This window comes from Dicentrarchus labrax, unplaced genomic scaffold (assembly GCF_905237075.1).
Source record: "Dicentrarchus labrax unplaced genomic scaffold, dlabrax2021, whole genome shotgun sequence".
In the NCBI taxonomy this organism is placed as follows: domain Eukaryota; kingdom Metazoa; phylum Chordata; class Actinopteri; family Moronidae; genus Dicentrarchus; species Dicentrarchus labrax.
The window spans coordinates 2,428,495-2,448,987 of record NW_026136705.1 but is presented as its reverse complement, the minus strand read 5'-3'; the positions used below and the strand labels follow the sequence as shown (position 1 = coordinate 2,448,987).

Here is a 20,493-nt window from a genome sequence, read left to right as displayed (position 1 = left end):
TACTCCACAACATCTCAGAGGCGAATATTTTTACCATTTTACTACTATTACTATTGTCTGACAGCTTTAGATACTTGTACCCTGGAGTACACATGAGCGTCAATGCAATAAGGTGAGAAGTGAAACCAGTCTTAGAAAGAAACAGTAAGAACAAATGTTTTAAAATGTTTTAGATTTTTCAGTTTTCTAGATGAATTTTTAACACCGAGCATCAAATAGGATTTCTTTAAACTTGGACAGAAAGAAATTAAATGGAAACAAATATAAGCTGAACCATCACACTGATGATAGCATCATACTTTAATGCGCATGTATGGTCTAATTCAGATAATGTGGCGTAAACAGATTTAAATGAGTTTATAGATATTAGTAAAGGTTGTGAACCGTGAGCACTTAAAAGCCGGTCATGTGTGTGTGTGTGTGTGTGTGTGTGTGTGTGTGAGTGAGTTACAGCAGAGTGATTGCTTTAACAGCCTCATGATAAAGTGCTTCAGTTTATTTACAAACCCCCCCCACACACAACACATACTATACACACACACACACACACACACACACACACACACACACACACACACACACACACACACACACAAACAAACACTGGGGAAGGTTCTCTCATCAGGGCCAAACTACCAAGCTCCACTCTTCCTGTTTCTGACAGCAGAGAGCATGCCATGTTATCTATGACACACACACACACACACACACACACACACACACACACACACACACACACACACACACACACACACACTCACACGCACACACTCACACACACACACTCACACGCACACACACAGTGGTAGCCGCGGCTAGAACAGGAAGTGCTGACAGCAATCTGCAATCAACACAGAGAGACAGAAAGAGTGCGAATGAGAAATTAACTTCTCCCGCCGCTGAAGCACTTTTCTAATAAAAATATGTTTCTCAAATTAGGATATTTAGAAAACAAAGAGGAGAAGAAAACGAAAGAGACACTAAAGAAAAAGAAGAAGAAGAGAGAGAGAGAGGAAATCCGCTTTATAAAGCCAAGGAGTGGAGAAAAAACAGAAACAGGGGAGCTTAAATTGCACTGGAAGGGGAAAAAAGAGAGGAAGTGGAACCAAAACAGAAAAAAAAGGGTGGGATGCGGGACTGAAGTCATGTGGGGAGGAGGAAGAGGGGAGGAGAGAGAGAGAGGGTGAGGAGGGGAGGAGTAAGAGCAAGTGCAGGAGAGAAGAGGGAGTAGAGGGAAGCAGTAACATTAGGAAAGAGCAGCAGAAGGAGAAGAAGGAGAAGCTTTTATTAAGGTTTTTTTTTTTTTTTTTTTAAAGATCCTGATTATTTGGAGTACCTGTAAAGGACGAGGAACAGCCACACACACACACTTACACACACACACACTTACACGCACACTTACACACACACACTCCTGACTGATGCTCCTGCTGGATGGACCGACGCCGTTCACATCCACATCGTCTCCTCCACCTCCAGCTGTGCACGTAGAAGATCGACCTCTGCGACCAGACATGCATTTCTACTATGTGGTGGGTAACACATGGGCCTGTGCATGTGTGTGTGTGTGTGTGTGTGTGTGTGTGTGTGTGTGTGTGTGTGTTTGTGTTTCTTGTTGCCATGCAACCATTTCTTTTATTTTATGTGTAATTTGCTGACAGGCTGTGAAATGAAAGAAGAAGCTCGTCTGTTTCTTGCTCAAACTCAGAATACAATACAAAGAATCCTTTCTGTGAAGGAAAAGTGTGACTTTAGTGAAAACTGTTGATTTCAGCTTTTTAAAATCCACTCATTAAGTTAATTTAAAGGCCTAAAACATCAAATTAAAGATCAAAAAGAAGCAGAATCCTTGTGATTTAAAGTTAAAGGTCTCTCACTAAGCACTGGTTATCAGTCAAAGGCAGTTTGTCGTTCTTTGATCATCCATGTTTTTTTATTGCGCTGTCATTAAACTCAGCCGGACTTCTCGGTACTCATAAATTATTCCCATGAATAATCCTCCAACTTTGCTGTTACACCCAAACACATTATTGAAAAGGCAAATCAAACTTCTGGTCTGCAGAATGAACACCCCCCACCCCCCAACCACACACACTTTTGGATTTGCAATCAAGGCTTTGCTTCTGTTTCTTTCATAGCTGTGGTCCCACAAAAAACCCCCCAAAAATCCAATCAGTTGTGCCTCGGCTCAGCGCCTATCTGTCCTCCAAAGTTGTGGAAGGAAGGGAAAAAGAAACACAGCCACAAGCAAAGGTGGAGTGAGAGAGTAGCACGGTGTAGTTATGGATTCTGATTGCAGGAAAATTAGGATTATTTCTGGTTACAACCACGAAAGAAGTGGTGATTGTTTTCCAGTTGCGTGGAAACGTGGAGTAAATTTCCTGAAAGCTTGTAATTCTTCCCCCACCTTTTTTTTTTCCTCCCCTCGTTCGTATGTTTACGCCTCAAGTATGGAAAGGTAATGTGAAACTACAGTGAATGGACATAATCTTAATATAACTCTGAAGAAGAAGTTGATTTAATGCGGTCATTTTAATGGGAAACATCTTTATATTAAACTTTAATGGAAGAATTAGAGGAGCTCTCTTCTTACCAGGTTCTCCAAACTAATGATATTACTGTATGATACTGTATTGTAATGACACAATACGACACAAATCATTTTTAGGAAGATAAACGACTCACACTCACCACTGCCCTGTTAAACCTCACTGTAATGTGCAGTGACTTAGTGCGAATTAACATTATTAATGGCACAGCAGCTCGTTATTTATTTGAAGGAAACTCAATACGAGCAATACAGAATCAGTCGAAGTCACTTTAAAGCTGCATTAATCAATACTTGATGACATAACTGTGCGTAATGTATGTTGGTTATAGCGAATTTTTCACCCAGCTCTGGAGTTCCCTTCAGCTTCCCTAACGTCTTTCAGTTTATTGTTTTGGTTTTGCAGCCCTGCGGCTTTAACATTTTGGCTTCCTGATGGACAGCTAGCTTCACCTGTTGCTAAAGTAACCACTAACTGATGCTATTTGTAGCTGCCGAGCTCAGAGGACGAGGGGAGTGTTGTACACAAGTGTGAACCTATCGTGACGTCACCCATTGGTTTGTGGAGAACTGTTTTGAAGCTTTGAGTAAAAAAATTGTAAACACTGTAACAGAATCTAGCTTCGTATTTGATCATCACTGCCTAGTTCAGCTGTTTGATCGGAGGTTGGTGCTTTGAGCTGGACGACCTCAGTGAGAGTGACCTGTGAATCACATAGTAGTCCCGCCCACAAGCAAACCCTGCTTTATTGTCTATTTTAGACTAAATTGGACCATACTTTACTAAATGAACATCATGCTGTATGGAAGAAGATGTTAAACTAGCGACTGAGACCATAAACTCATCAGGAAACTGTTTACTGAGCTCATAAATGAAGTGTGAAGTCGGCTCATTTCTCCATTAAAGTGAATGGGATCGCTGTGTTATTGCAGCCAATGGAGCTCCCCCTGCTGGAATTTACATAGAATGCAGGTTTTAAGACACTTCCAACGTTGGCTTCACTTTTCAGACCCGGAACAAGATTGCCATATAATTTAAAAAGCTGATTTAAAGGTGAGGCGATGCCCTTAAAATTGGCCAAAAAAATATGTTCATGCAGGTTTAAAAGCAAGAAAATAACCCAAAAAGTTTACAGATGTTTACAGACATACATAGTAGTGAGAGCAGTTTACTGACATTTAAGAAGGTTCACTGTTACTTTTATCACCTTCTTGCACTAGTGGTGACAGCTGAGAAGTAAATGTGTGAAGTATCCGAGCCTTGCAGGAAAGAGGGTGCAACACTACAGAGAGACACCTTTTATGATCTGATTGCTGCTCTTTAAACTTTACAACGTGTGCGTGAGCTGTAAGCAAGCATGTTCATGATTGACAGCTCGAGCAGTTAATCTGTGTAACATTCAGCTGCGTGTTAATTTCTGTGTTTTTGACGTCTAATAAATGACATAAAACTTACTTTTTCAGCATGTTGAGCAGGAAGAGTTCCTTTATTTTGTATTACAGGGGTGTTGTGATGCATTCCGGTGTGTTTTCTCTTATGGACCAAGAACAGTAACACTGAGGGTTGCCAAAAGGTTAAATGAAAGCAGTGAAGATCCACGTTTTTAATGAAGGCTGGCTCGGCTGATGTTTTCCCACAGAGGGGATGTTTGGAAAAAGTCCTTTTATTTTGCTTTTAGAGATGAATTTCCTGTGCAGACTTAAATATGATGTTAAACACATCTAAAAAGGATCTTCTGACTGCAGCCTGTTTTCTGCTACTAGAGACATTGTGACTCTGCTTATACTGGATGTGTATGACTGACTCAAATTACAGAAATGAGGACTCGCTAGCTAATCTATATCAATCGTTAGGTTGCTAGTTAGGTGGCTAGTTAGTTTATGTCCAGTTCTACCTATTATACTATGCTATATTATGGTTAAAGAGAAAGATCATGGTTATTATCATTGGTATAAGTGAATATGACACAAACATGGAGGAACATACCATCCGATATGGAGGTAATTCTGATACATGACTGAGACTTTTTAAATTTTAGTTGGACAAAATAATTGAAAAACAGATCTGAGAAATAAGACCAAAAAATGATTTACTGTCAACGTTTTTGTCTCTAATCTAGAGAGATCTTGACACAAGGTCACTTCTGTCTGCTGTGCAAACTACAGTGAGCTGCCAAATGCTGTTATATCAGAGTTAAAGTACTTTTAAGTGGATCTTTTTTTAGATAAATCCACTAATTTGGCAACAAGTTTGGCAAGTTAACTGAGTGCAGATGCATGAAGTATTTGCTTGTGCATCCGTCACTGCCTGTGTGTGTGTGTGTGTGTGTGTGTGTGTAATGCTGTGCACACACATGCCACTATATTTCTATGGCACCAATAACATGATATTATAATATACTGTATATAAAATACCACAAATAAGCACAACTAGCATTAAATTGACTGTATATTGAAGAAATGATCAACAAATGAGATTAATTAACATCATTATGTCCATTGAAGGCAAATACATTTTATGGCTGACTGAAGTATATGCAGTTAATAAATGATTGATTGATTTAATATCACATAAGATAAAGACAAGCAGCAGACTGAAGTTCAAAGGAGTCAAAGTCAATTTATGTAATTCTTTTAATTTCACTCAATTCATTGACTCATAAACGACTTTATCAACGCCACCGTCCCTCAGTTCATACACAAGAGTCACATTTTAAGTTAAAAATATATTGTATTATACTTGAGGATGTTGCTGTATGTTGTATCAGACATCTACCCTACATTTTTATTTATATAATACCCCACTTAAATGCCTTAATACAGTCCAGTGTCCAGTGTTTCTCAAATTGGGGGGTACACATACCCCTAGGGGTACTTTTGAGTACTACAGGGTGTACATGAATATGTGTATTTAAAATGCCGGAAAACTCACAGAAGAAGAATAAAAGCAACAAACATTGTCAGGTTGATGATGGTGTTTGTTCTCTGTGAGCAGGATGCCAGTTTCGATATTGAATGGCTGAAAACACTGATAACAAAGTGACAATGAAAGACAAAAAAAAGCCAACAAAGCACCTTCAGGATCAGGAAGAATATGATTTACCTCTGTTTAATAAGTCACTACCATAAATGTTTTAATGAGGGTATTAGTATACAGTATTATTGTCAGTACAATCCTTTAGTACTGTGCCATCGCTTCTACCGTAATGTACAAATCTGACCACCGCTTGTGCTTTGGAAAGTCAATGTCCGACACATTCTAATACTTTATTACTTACTTGGCTATGACTGACGTAACCATCTAAATCTCACAGTTAATAGCATGAATTTCTCTCTCTCTTTCTGTTTTTCTTTCCTGTCAGACATTACCAGACAGCTGCATCACTTTTTTTCTCAAACTATTATTTCTGCATCTGCCCATCTGCCATCTCTTGTTTTTGCTCTCAGCAGCACTCTTTCTCCACTGTTGCCCCCATCTGTCTCCTCAGCCTCTGCCACGCTTGTGTGTGGCTCAATCATAATTTTTGCTTGTCTCTTTGATTTGTGTATCCCAAAAGCCCTGGAACCTTATTTATTTTTTATTTTTTTGGCTCCACGAAGCGTCCAAATCTCATTAAAGTTAAAATACTTGGTTGTATTTATGCACTGCAGGCAGGCAGTGGATGTGACCTATGCACCTGATGCAGCAGCTTGTTAAGTTGTGGGTGTAGGTTTTCATGCTGTTGTTTGTGAGGTGATCAAATGTCAAGTAAGTGGTTTAAAGGTAAATGGGTGCGTGATTTGCTAGCTGTCTGTCTTGCTGTGGTTACTTTTTTGCACGCAGACTTAAGTTTGGCTTAAAGTTGAAGGGTCAATTCAGTCAAATTACCAAAATACATCCATTTGCAGTCTGCTATCGATATAAAGGCTGTTTCTGATTAAACCTTTAGACGTAGGATGTTACATGGCAGCCGTAGCAGCCTGTTTCACGGCTATTTTCTCATCTATCTTGGTCAATTAAGGGTTTATTTCAACCAAACCGATGTGAGTGATTGTTGGAAAGACTAACAAAGACAGTTTTTGGTGAGTTTTATTTGGTTTCTGTCCAGTCTGAAGTGTGTTTTACAAATTTCTGTAAGGTTAAATCACAGTTTTTTTTGTCTGGTCAGCCATAGCACACATTGTATTGGTCTGCTGGTGCTCTCGTGCAGTGGTTGCCAACCCAGGGGTCAGGACCCACACTAGGGGTCGCCAAACTTTCACAAGGGGTCGTGAGGCCTTAAACTTAAAAAATATACATAGTAGGCCTATATTTCATGTCATATCTCAGCATTTGTGAAGAAAAGTAAATGTAAAGTGAAAGAAATAGAGCATCAAGGACAATAAAACACTGCATTTGTCAAATAAAAAGTAAATTATGTCTGTATGATTGTTAAAAATGATTGAAAAGAAAACAATACAGACAGAGAATTGCAGATAAAGTTCCCTAAAAAGGAAATAACCTGCAAAAAGTAGTCACTATTTGGGTTAATTGTACAGTTTTTAAATATAATATGAAATATCCATAACATATGTCACTTAGTAAGTTTAGTAAATAATTGAAAAGGGGTCACTTAAGGAAAAGGGTTGGGAAGCACTGCTCTAGTGCAACTTCTAGTTGATTTCATATAACCTTCTAAGTAGAACTGTTTTCTTAATCCCACTCCCAGTGGATTTCTGACCATTCACAATAGAGATTTCTGTGTCTTCTCCCGTCCTGCAAGGTGAAAAAATATGATTTTACTCTACTTTGATGTTAAAACATTGACAATGGTGATGAAGAATATGTGATATGATTGAAAGCTAAGGTGTGTTTTTTTTTAAAGGTAAAGTTGAAAAACAGAAACCCAGATAGCCACAACTAGATACCAATAAGAGATCCTTCAAGCTTCAAATAAACTATTTATTGAGCTTAGCTTCTGTAAAGTTAGGTCAGAAAACTTCTGTTAATTTATTAGTAACTCCCACTGTGTCCCTCAATTGTCCAATCAGTTTAAAATCCACAAGGTAACACCCTCCTGCTTCACTTCAGCCAATCAACAAGTCCTACTTCCACCCTTACTCACACAGCAGCCAATCACCAATCACCACCCCCCTCCTTATAAGCCCAATTAGCTGCACCTGCACAACCAACTGCTGCTTTTATAACCACAAACCACCAACACTGCCATCAAGATGTTATCTAGAACTGATGCTGCCAGTCGAGCAGCAGCAAGCCACTAAAATTGTCCCATGTGACCGATAATGAACATGATTCATGTTCAAAACAAGAGTCAATAGATAAGAGGGGAGGGAGCTAACATGTAACAGATGACAGCCATCTACCACATTTCCTCTCTTCTGTGAAAAAGTAGAAATTATGAAGACGGAGGTGATAACGCCACTCGTCAGAACACATCTCATGTTAGACGTTTGGCCCTGTGCAGGAGAAGAAAAGTTACGTAAGTAAGAGTTTTTTACTCAAGCTTTAATTCAGACTTTTCTCTGTTTGTTTGTTTGTTTGTTTGTTTGTTAATGTGCATGTTGTGGTTTTGGTTTCGCTTGCTGAGGTTTAAGTGAGAAAGTGAGATATTTTCTGCAGCAGCTCTGCCTCCAGTCTTACTTATTTACTTACTTAGCATGATTCTACGAGCCTGTAAGACAAACTCCCTCCTCCTCTTCTTAATAATAAGATTCATTGTATTTATGTGGCAAAAAATTAAGTAAATGAGACTACTGGGAAATAAAAAAGACAAAACAAGGAATAACTGAAGTGTAAAACAATGAAGAACATACAAAAGTTAAAAACACAGTTCATTAAGGAAACTCCACACTGTCTTTCAGAGGCTGTAGTGGACTCAGATTCTGGTATCATATCAAACTATATGACCTAATTAGGCTAATTTTGGTGATGTTAAAACTGGCATGACCATTTTCAAAAGAATCCCTTGACCTCTGACCTCAAGATATCTTAATGAAAATGGGTTCTGTGGGCACCCACGAGTCTCCCCTTTGCAGATAACCCCACTTTATGCCAATCTCATGCAGTTTTAGGCAAAAACAGTCATTTGTACATGGCGTAAATGTGTTATTTTTGCCTATATTTGAATATATCCGCAGACTGGGCTCCCTAAACTAAACAGTTTTGGAATTGCATGGAATGACTGGAAATCTGAGACACATATTTCATGCTGCCAGTGCCCCATTTGTGCCATCCCCCAGTGAGAAACGTCAAGCAAATGTTGATTTATGTGATTGTTTGCAATTTAATCATCATAAATTTCTGCCACCTCCATGAATATTTCTCTAGATCTGCTCCTGAATAGAAGTTATTTATCATATTGTTATGCAATTTAAAGGCTTGCCAAACAGTTTTGGCAAGCCTGATATTTTCTTCTCTTCTTTTCCTGTTTCTCTCACTATCAATCACTTTCAGTTTTTTTTTTACCCAGCTTGAATAAAGTAGTAATATTGCATCAAGAAGGAATATATTTTTTGTTCTAATTCCATTAGGATGTTGTATTTCTACACCTGTTAGTATTTTATTTAGCTTTTGGCTACTAGTTACTGCATACTCTGTGACATATTTCTCAAAATATATAAATTTACAGTTTGCCCTTCGCTCATACTTAGAGAAGTATGTTAAGAAATGAAGTGATCTGTGTGTGGAAATATGTGTGCGATGATTTATTCTGCTGGCGAGGACATTGCCTAACGTCTTGGATGCTACGCTTAATAATGAACACCATATGTCATAAGAGGGGAAGAGGGGAGATAAAGTTGAAGGAATAAAGTGGGCAAAAGGTGGACCTGCTGCAGATTTAGAGGATGATGAGGATGATGATGAGGAGGAGGAGGCCATTGGGTATGAAAGCTGAGAGGAGCTCAGAGATGGCGTGTTAGTTCTCGACCCCCAGGCTCTGGAGCCACGTGTCTCTGCTGGTTTAGGATCAGATCCCACCACAACCTCTTCTCCGGTGTCACCTCCAGTCCGTCTCAGGTGTCATACTGACTCAGAGCTGCGCATTTCTAGTTTTTTAACCACCAACACTGTCAGGGCAGCATGACTTCACTCCTTCGTGCCGCAATGAAAGTCAGTCTCGCTAAGGTAGGACTCTCTTTGGATCATTTTTACATTGAGCAGCAATACTAGAAGTTGCATGACTGTGACATTTTTTTTATTAAGGTAATTTGATGCTATTTCTAATGTTCCCTGATAAGAGAACTTCTGCTTTTCTCCTAAAATGTGGGGAAGTTGTCATTTGTTTTAAGCTGCTAACTGTTTGTTGTGCTCCGTGTGCATACATTGGTTTTCTGGGTAAACCTCAGACTGCATCTTATGTGTGATAATCACAACTAATGGCTGTCTGTCCATAATGCCCTTACGGAGACGAGAATGATGCTTCTTGTTTTTCTAAGATAAGGTAATTTATATATCTGGTTGTGAATGATAAATGCCTCCATTGGTCGTTTTGCTCTTTCTGGACTTTTTAGTGTTTTTTGTTTTAATATTGTGTATAGTGTCTCTTTGACTTTATGTGTGGTTTATAGGATAAAACTGGTTTTAGTCTGTATTTTTCTTATTGTCAACAAATCCCACAGAAAACCAGCAACGTGTTTGTGCATCTCTTAACACTTTCTGATTCCCTATCCCCCCCCCCATTGCTTCTCCTGAACACATAATCAAAAATATAGTTCTAATTTTTGTTATCTTGTTTCCTAAAACAAGTCTATAAAATATGAGTAAAGGTGCAAAAAATACACAATATAAGTCCCATGAGGCTTTGTCAGTATGTCAGTAGCTAAGACCCATGGGATATGTAGTTGTTGAATGCTAATAAAATGTTTTTTCCATATGCCTTAGTGCCCCCATGTTAAAAAACAATGCAGTAAAACGGCCTTCTTGGATGCCCCTATGGTAGGTAAACCATGATAAAGCCCCCCTTTACTTTCTCCCCCTCAAACAGTCTTCCACTGTCCAGTACAGTAATAGATCTCTTCTTCTCATTAAAATGCCAAAGATATAAGTGACAGTAGTGTGCGAGAGAGATGAGATATGACTTTTAATATCATCCACAATGAACCTGATGGCGGTTCATATTTTTACATGCTGTGTCTCTCCGTTCCCTATCCTGACATTTTATTAAAAACAGCCGAAGCCATTCCACGATTTCCTAAATGTCACTGAGTTTAAGACACTGGAGCTGTTTCTTAAATATTCCTTTTTTAGTTTTTACAGCATCTCCTAATATATGAAAAAGAAGAGGCTGCATGTGGGATGAAGCGAGTCACTCCAGGGGTCTCATTTTCAAGCTCCAATTTGAGTGCATTTTTAGTGCAATGTCACTTGTGGGTTTGACCTCCAGCTACGTTGTTCCACCCAGTTTTCCATAATTTCACCCTGCTGACAGACCCAGAAATAGAACTTGTATTTTAACCTTTTATATGAATCAATTCTCTCCACTCTCTGCACTCTGTTCCTCTCCCTGGTGATGCCTTCAAGGTTTCTGCGGCATCTGGTGTATGTAGTTGTGTCTGTGTGTGTGTGTGTGTGTGTGTGTGTGTGTGTGTGTGTGTGTGCGCTGCAGTGGTTTGTGAGCGAGTGCCAGTGCCTCCAGGGTGTCCTCGTAAACAGTGTGTAATCTCCCATCAGCCGAGCTCGGTTATATAACCAGCGTACAGTGGGTACTTCCAGCTGCATGTTCACAGACTTCACTACAGAAATAATGAGGAAAATAGTCATTTGTTCTGAATTACTGGAAGAACTGAAGTACCAGTGACTGTTAATGGACCTGACTCTGAACATAAGCATCCAGTAAATTAAGTTTGCTCGCAGTTTTGGTGTTTGGTGTCTCAAATAGACCACCAACGAAAAAAAGGTGCCAGTACCCTGATTCAGCACAATCCTCATTTCAGTGCTGTTTTAGAGGGTTTTAGAAATACTGCGGTCCAGAAACTGAACTTGGGAGGCATGCTAAGTTGTTATTTTTCAAAGTCAAAATTCAGTTATATTGGTGTTTTAAGGCTGGTACCAATATTTGAGAATTAAAGGCAAATCAGATAAAAATATATCTGCCAGTATCGGTTTGTTAAGTGTAGAAACATTTGGTTATCCTCGGTTACATGGCTACTAGCTTTTTGGGGGGCCCTCTAAAGTGATCTGGGGGCATGCATTTAACATTTAAAGGCATCAATCTTGTGCACTTTAAGAGGAAAAGAGGCGAGAACCATGAACAACTCTCTCAAATTGAAACTAAACCTCTCAAGTTGACAGCAGCAATTCAAACCTACAGAAAATGATAGTGAATGAGAAACACTGCTGCTCCCTTACATCAAGAAACTCCTGAAAACTTACAGGATTTACAAACTTCTATCTGCCAAATGCGTATAAATGAGACAGATCCCTTTTTTAAAATGTTTATTTTTACTGTGGTTGTCATGGAAACGGCATTACAGAAGAATTTACGGTTGAATTTGTGCCGAAAAAAATGACCCTTTAATGTTTGTGATTAGTGGCCTAAACTCTTTAGGGTCTTATTTATTTTATATTTTTTATCTAAATCATTTAAAAATGTTAGTTTGTTTTTTTTTTTTTTAAGAGAAGAGAGTTTGGAATGTGTGACATCTTGAACACACAAATATCTTTTAAAAAGCTTAAAAATCATCAAATGTCCGCTTCTAGTTGGCTTCAAACTGCAAACTTTGCTCATATGTGACTCTGATTAGTTTTTTTTTTTTATGACGGTGTGAACAGCACAAATCACATTCAATGCAACCTCAGTGTCAGTCAATAATTCGACTTTTACGTCACTCTAGACCGATATTCGTCACAGATCTGCGCTGGCGGGAGTCACTCTGTGAACATGGAAGACAGCTGTGGTGGAGGTGGTCAGTGGAGGGATTTTTGAGGAGTTCATACGTAATATTAAAGTGATGCACACACTGATCAATCAATCATGATGGCATATACGTTTGTTACGGCCTCCGTTACCATTAGACTATTTATTTAAATGTGAATGAAGTGAAAAACCATTGAAACTAAACAACACACCCAACAGCGACACGACTCTGTCTGGTGGTTTGGCCCACTGGTCCCGATTGCTAAACCACTGAAGGTGTGCCTGACCAGTCGGAGGGGAGGGCGGTACCTGGAACAGGGCACAAGGCAGCAGAGGCTTTTTTACTCCTTATTTAATAACTTTAGTTACTTTGCAGATCATTTATATCATTACTACAAAATATAAAACTACTAATAAATTCTGATGAACATATTACAGATTTTACTTGGAGATCTTAACTTAGAGAAGATCTGAATACTTCTTCCACCACTGGTACGTTTGTGGAGTTTGCGTGTGTCACTATTGCCCTTCACTTGCGATGGATATCCTGTACTCTCTGGATGGTTAAACTGCTTGAGTTCAGGAGTTTTTATTATTATAATCATTATTCCAGCTTGTTTACTCAGAGAGGACTTTCTCACCACATGGAGAGGGAGTGATTTGTTGCACGTTAGTTTTGGGATTCAGAGCAGCGATGCTCTCTTTGCCATGTGGCAGCCTGACAGAGCAAAGGACTGTGGCATGTTTTGGCATCACAACCTGTAAGAAAAGCTCCACAGATCCTTGGTTTATATTTGATTTTCAGCTACTGATATTACAGATAATACTGGTTTGTCAGTAGTTGCGTTGCTGTAGAACAGGGATATTCTTTTGTTGTATTTTAGGGAATCGAATAGAGATAAAGAGCAGAGGTAGAATTTATATCCCTCAGATACTGTATATGAAGTCTGAATTACTGGGTACACATTCCTTTTGAAAGTGTTCTACTCTTCTTAGGTTGTTTTACTCCACTGTAGTTAGTTACTTCAAGATTTTTAAGTATAACTGATGTCCAGTGGCTTATTTACTGTCAACAAATTCAATAAAAAGACAAAAACAACAATAAAATGATCACACTAACAAGTATTTAAGCCTAATTTCTCCATGCCACATTGTTCAAATAGTCCAAAAACTAATAAAAACATTGGGTTTCATGTTCCTTTTTATTATTATGAACTAATATATTAGATTATTTACTATGACTGAAGCCCCACAAACACCAGAGCACCAAATGTCTTAATCCGCAACTGAAAATAGTCCCCAACAAATGCACTATTTCCTCCAGTTTTAGTAATGCTTCCTTCTCCCACCTGGTTTAGGATATTACTGAGGCCTTTTCTGCTTTTTAAAAGATGTATGATTTCATTTGGAAACAATGAGCCAGAGGCTGCAGGATGCAAAAATCATAAAGTATTGAGAGACCGTCATAACGAATTGTTGTTTTTGGTCTTTTAACTTGATTTGCTTATAATAAAAAAAATAGAGAATCACGCCAACCCCATCCTTTTGACCCGTACGTTCCACTTTTCTTTGCTCGTTTTTACAAATAAATCTACGTATTTATGATGGGGAACTAATGAAGATTTATGTCTGAAGTAGAAAGCAATGGGCTTGAGGCTGAGTAAGAAAGTCGAAAGGTATTGAGAGACGGATTAATGTTGTGGTTTTTGGTCTTCTCACTCAATCTGCTGACAATAAGAAACATAGACTAACACTGGCTTTATCATATAAGCTTATAATAGCAGTAATATTAACTTTTCTCTCTCCCTTTCTTTTAGTCTTTGTTCTTTTAACCACTTTTTCTTGATGAACCTTAACAAATCTAAACTCTATTGTCCTTCACAACCTGTTGATACATGAGCAGATCTTACTGCTAAAACTCATTTACTTATTATAAAAGTTGACTACGTAACATTCTTACATAATGTAGTATCTTTTACTTTACTGGAAGAGAGCTTTTATTCAAAAGGGGACCAAGCAGTAAATCCCAGCGTTGTTGTTTCCTCCGTAGATATATAATAATGGTTTGGTGCTTTGGATCTCAGTTGTTGCTTCTTTAAAAAAATAAAGTCGAGTGATAAGAGCGGCTACCAGCGTGCAGAGTTGGGGAAGTGGTCAAAGAGCTTGTTAATCAGCAGCCAAAGAGACACTAATCACTCTGCTCCGGGAAGGGCGGATAACATCTGTGTGTTCATTAATTTTTTTTTAACACATGAAATGCATGTGTTTTGTTAGTGGATGCATGTGTCAGTTAAATTAACACCACATTTGCATGTTTTATAGAGGTGCGTGTGTGATTTCTGCACGCGTCCCTCTGTCCTGGGCAGACCTCTTATTGAATTATGACAGGAAAACCACAAGATTCCCACTTGTTAACCCTCAGAGTGTTCAGTCATGTAAATCCGAGGCGAGGAGTGGGAAAGCAAACAGTGGAAACATGGACGAGACTCTTTCCATCTTTTTTCTCTCTCTCTCTGTCTCTCTCTCTCTCTCTCTCTCTCTCTCTCTCTCTCTCTCTCTCTCTCTCTCTCTCACACACACACACTCTTTCGCTCTATCTTGTTGTGTTTATATTATGTGAAGTGAGTCAGAAATTCAATCATTAGAGAGACAGGCTTTCCTTTTACTTCACATTTGGTAACTGACTGACTCTTGGCATCTCTGTGTTGCCCCCCTCAATCTTAACTCGCACTTGGAAAAACAAGTGCAAGGTAAAGAAGAGGTACTGTCATCCTGTCTGTCTGCATGTATCCATCTTCCTTTTCCTACGCTCGTGTACATCTGTCGGCCTTGGCAAGCTTGTGTGTGTGTGTGTGTGTGTGTGTGTGTGTGTGTGTGTGTGTGAGTGACACAGCGTTTGGACTTTGTGATGGATCATCTGCTGGTTTGTCACAAGCGTCAGCGTCTGGCTGATTTACTGACTTCTGAGGCTGGAGGATTGCTCTGAGCTCGGCTCACACGGCAGGCTGTCTCTGACACTCCCTGAGATCCTGTTTAGTGTCACTTCAGGGGTTCAGTGGCGAGCCTCGCCAGGAAGTGCTGGAGCGAGTATTCACCTTTACTTAAAGTATCAAAAGTAGAAGTGTACTGATTGTGCAGTAAAATATTCCCTGTCAGTGTTTTACTTTTATATCTGATATCTTTTGGATTCATATTCCTGCTGCATTTATCTGTAAGTTGCATTTTACTGCTGTAGATGTTTAAGATTGAGCTCATTTTAACTACTTTATGTACTGTTGGGTAGTGTAATCTAAAGCAGTGCATCATATTGTATAAGATCATCATATGTTTGTAGAATCGCTGTCCCTGTGAGATCTCTAAAAAGAAAGAAAAACAGCCTGTTTCAGCTTTGTGACAAAACAATGCAACAGACAATTAGCATAAAGACTGAAAGCAGGAGGAAACAGTTGGCCACATCACAAACACATGTACAAGCACCTGTTGTGCTCTCATATTAACACTTTATATTTATAAAGGGTTAGGGTTTTTGTGGTTTTAGTGCTATATGCCAAAACAATTTATTGGCAAACAAATGTATTACTTGTGTAACCAAAACCTAAAAACATAACTTAAGAAGAACTCTTGACTTTTGTCCAAATACAAATACAAATAGTCATCCTTGCAGTTATATTATTGCACTGGCTGATACATTACCACCACAATCTAAAGAAGTTTCAGTCCACAATAAGTTTTGGCAAGATAGAAAGTGATTTTCTAACACTAATTATGTTTCCTTTTATAGAAATGAGTAATAAGTAAATTAAATAAGACAGGCCAAGACATTACTGGGACCCACACTATGACGTCATGTTTTTAAATCCCGCAGTCTGTGCTTACTAAACTCTGCTGTGAGCAGTTTTCTTGGTTTTAAGAAGATTTTCTCTGCCCTCCAGTCATTTCAAGTTAATGTTATCTCTCCACAAATCCACTTCTTAATGTGACTTAGTGTTGTTACACAAGCAGTAGGCAACGTGTCAAAAAACGAGGAGGGAATGAGAGTGGAACTTTCCAGGAATTTATTCTGAGAGACGGGATTAAGAGATAGATTCGATGCAGAAGTTACAGTTTGTGGCTGTCTCTAAAAGCATTTTGGGAAATGTAGGAAAGCAGTTTAAGAATAAAATATAGATGAAAACGGCTGATGTTACATGACTGTGTCAGATCGGAGGATGTCGGAGACAGCAGGGCTCCATCATCAAAGCCCCCGGTTGGCATTTTCCACGTTTCCTGTCATGTCCCTGTAGAGGAATCCCCGCCCGACCCAAAACGGTGCCCACATCCCACCCCACAGCTTTCATCCTAAAATGGATGGTCGCGTCCGGGGTTGCCGGGGTCATTGCTGTCACCACGGTGACACTTGCTTTTATCTTTTGACTTTTGTTATTGGTGATAACTAATACATAAGTATCCTGCATGCTTGTGTCCTATTGCACTTTAAAGGTGGTCATATGTGTATAATCTGATCAGCTCTGTATTACTGTGGTATGTCCTGAGTTCAGCCTGCGTTGTAAGCTGTTTGCTCCTTTTAAAAGGGCCACTGCACAAAATATTACTGCTTGTAAAAATCCATTGTGAGTAGCATCTCTCTACTGTGTTTGTTTGAGACAGAGGGGTCAGTAAGGTCCTAACGAGGATTGAATATCAATACATTTTTTACCCACCTGAGCTCAAGTATTCCCATAGAAATCAATTTCCTTCACAAGTAACCACAAATTTGTGTGTCAGGGTTAAAACGGGTTGTAAACTGGAAGTGGTTCGTTTTTTTTTTGACACATTGGTTACAACAATTTCTGGTACTGCAGTGATTTACAGTGTAATTCTGTCCACTATGTTGAACCGCCATATTTCTACAAGAGCCCAGAACAGTCAAACCACACACTGGCTCCCGATGGGGTCTTTTGCATTTTTAGTTGTTGCAAAATGCAACTTCACGGCTAGTTGCTACTAAATCCTAATCACTGGTCCTTTTTTAAGTATTTTTTTATGTTTAAGTAGTGGGTTGGGAAAAAATGGAAGCCACACTGATATTCTGCAGTGTTAATATGTTATCAATATTGTGGTGGGTAAGTTAAAGTGTCTGCTCCCAGTAGGCCTAATCTGCCCCAAGGACACCTGTATCGAGGGCTCTATTATAATGTGTTTTTAAATCAGTATTTCAATGGCTATATTTCAATATGTACAGTAGGTAGTAGCTTTGCCTTGTGAATTTAGTTTTGTTTTAACAATTTTTTCCATGTAAAAACTTCTACAAGAACAGGCTGCTTGTTTGTTCTCCTTTCTCTGCTTTTTCCTTCCTTTTCCTCACTTCTCCTCTGGTTTATATCACTGTCGCAATAAATAAAACAAACTCAGGAAAGCATAGTGGATCAAAGGAGGCAAAAACACAAAACAAGAATGCCTCATATGAACTTGAGTAGAGTAAATGCTGTCTGACAGAAATAATACGTATCGCTGTATGCTGTCATGCTACGGTACATCTCCACAACAATAAACGTATGTCGTACAACCGCAAAAGCAGATGGCGATTACATCATATCTGCCCAAAAAAGCAGATTTCTCTCTCTCTCTCCTCCGTCTTCTGGAGGGAGTAAGATCGAGACAATAACAAACAAACCTGCGGTTGATTAACAACTCACTTTTAGCTTCAATTTCAGCTAAAAAAAAACTTAAAACTGTGTGATTACATTACATAATTCCAGTATGTTCTCTAAAACAATGGTTCCCAACCTTGTGGTTGCCAAAGTTTCACCTGGGTCCGCAAGGCAGATGGGCTTATATTTCAGTATACCGTTCATTTATTTGAAGAAAACTTGATGAAATTGTTATTTCTAAAGTTAAGATTGTTATTGAAGGTCTTAACTTTAAAGATCTGAACACAAGCTGCTGCTAAACAGCCTCGTCCTGCGTTAGAACAGTACCCGGTTAAAACAACCAAAGCGCTATTGGAACAACCGACAAGCATCAGGGAGAAGAAAACACTAAATTAGTCAAAAACAAAAAAGCCTATTAAGTATGTATGGTAGTTAAAAATGAACTAAATAGAAGTTAAAATACAAAAGTATCAGGAAAACTCATCCAAATTGCTAATTTGACACACATTTATTGCAGGTTATTGCGTTCACTATTTGGGTAAATTTGTTACAGTTATTATCAGTAGTTCTGTATGTGTTGAATATAGTATGAAATGTCCATAGATAGGTCTTTTCTGCTAACAGGGGACTGGCTCCGTTCCGGTTCAAACACCTAGTTTCTGGTTGGGAACCAAAGTGGATGTGTCATATTCTACAGGTCATTGTGCATTGTGCATTAACTCCTGTTGATGATGTATTCGTTTACTAGAGTTCCACTCAGTGGTGGAAACGTGGGCTGATTGCATCGAAGTTCCAAGAATCCTGAATTTAACCAGTTCAAGAACCAGAAATAATTTGGTGGAAAAGAGGCCTTAGTCAGGAGTCGTCAGTTTACTAAATGATAGCAAAGGGGTCCATTTAAAGGAAAAGGTTGGGGACCAGTGCTCTAAAACACACAACAGCAGGTGTTTTGTACTGTTTTTTGTTTTTCTGTACGTTACAGATAAATGACCTTTTAGTAACCTTCAGACATTCTTCCAGTAATCAGATTTTAAAGTTTAAATGTACATTTCAGTGAATGCATGCTGAGGAATGTGTGGTATTGCTGTAAGTAGCATGAAATTTTGATTAGGCTACTTATCTAATGATAAAATAGGATTTTCTGACCTACCTCGTGGTGGTGAATCGGTTTCCTTGTGGGTCCTGGCCAAGGTCACAATCTAACATCTCTCAACTATCTTTACAGAAGTCAGGAACAAACAAGAGACTATGTGAGACTTTAATTGTGGTTGCAGGTTTTTTTGCTCTTATCCAACGTGGAGGTCAGAGGTCACAGTGAGCACTGGAGTTGGACATCAAGTATCATAACTAGAGATATAACACTCAACTTACGATTCGATACAAGAAACAATCTGCAGTCTCCTTTGTTAAAGACTAGTGATGTGTAGTGTTTCTTTTAGTACTTTTTTACTTGTAATTTCTATGCTAAAGTTTTTAAAGGTGTTTCTATCTGCGTTGTGTAGCAGAGTGGTTTTACAAGCAAGTTAGTGAATTCATTGGGTGGATTCAGAGAGTTACAAGGGTCTTTTAAATGAAAACAATTGGCTACAGCAATTTATTGATATTAGAAAATGTAATTTTTTACTTTTGAATACTTCAGTACAAAGGATGTATTGTATAATTTAAGTGATTATATGTGTACACAGACAAATCATAAGTCAAGACGGGGCTAAATTTAGCTGAATTATAAAAGGTATAAGTGGTAAAATGAAGAGCCGTTAAGGAGCCGAAAGAGCCAACTCTTCTTGGTGAGCTGGCTCCTACAAAGAACCAGAGTTCCCATCACTATTAAAGACTAAATATGAGCATCGATGTTAGTCGATATCTGTCAGGCTACTTCATCTTTTACTCCTGACAGACAAGAGACACATAAACACAGGACTTATTAAGGCCCTGACGCACCGGGCCAATGGTGTGCCCAATGTTGGGCTGTCGGTGAGCATCTGGTGCGTTCCGCATCGTTGGCATCTCGTCTGTCCTCATTTACCAGCCCTGTTTGCCTGACAAAGTTTTTCCACTTTTCCGCTAAAGCTCAGCCCAAATAATCCAAACCATAGGTGTGAAAGCTCCTTTAATGGCACACAGTCAGAAGAGTTTTCATACTGAGCAAAGGATTTAAGACCCTGACACAACGGGCCATCAGTTATCTTCTGTAGTTTTTGCAGTGCGTTCCATGCCGTCGGCACTCGTCTGCGGCTTTTCCATCCGACTGAGCCTGTAGAATTGGCAACGGAGGCCATCGGTGAGAGAAATCAGTCTGATAGGCTTAGGGGAATCACGAGAAGAGAAACTGAAGTGAGCAAAGCTGAAAACTACTTTGTCAAGAGGGCACAGACAGAAGGATTTTATCATTTTTCAACTTCATCTAATCTGATCACGCAGATATTTTAACAACCAGCAGCTGTTTTACGTAACTGTCTGAGCGAGAGCAGGTACACCA

The 20,493-nt window shown here is 39.0% G+C and overlaps 1 protein-coding gene across 2 annotated transcripts in view; it reads left to right on the top strand.

The window, feature by feature from the left end:
• Window positions 1-1,197: 1,197 nt before the first annotated feature.
• Window positions 1,198-20,493, top strand: part of arhgap36 (Rho GTPase activating protein 36) — a 71,505-nt gene continuing 52,209 nt past the window's right edge. The window contains exon 1 of one of the 2 annotated variants that reach the window (XM_051400454.1): window positions 1,198-1,532. In XM_051400454.1, the coding sequence (XP_051256414.1) occupies window positions 1,422-1,532 (111 nt within the window). In that variant the 5' untranslated portion in view covers window positions 1,198-1,421. Of the gene's footprint in view, window positions 1,533-7,884; window positions 8,008-20,493 lie in introns of those variants that run through there. The other variant, XM_051400456.1, reaches the window with a different exon arrangement.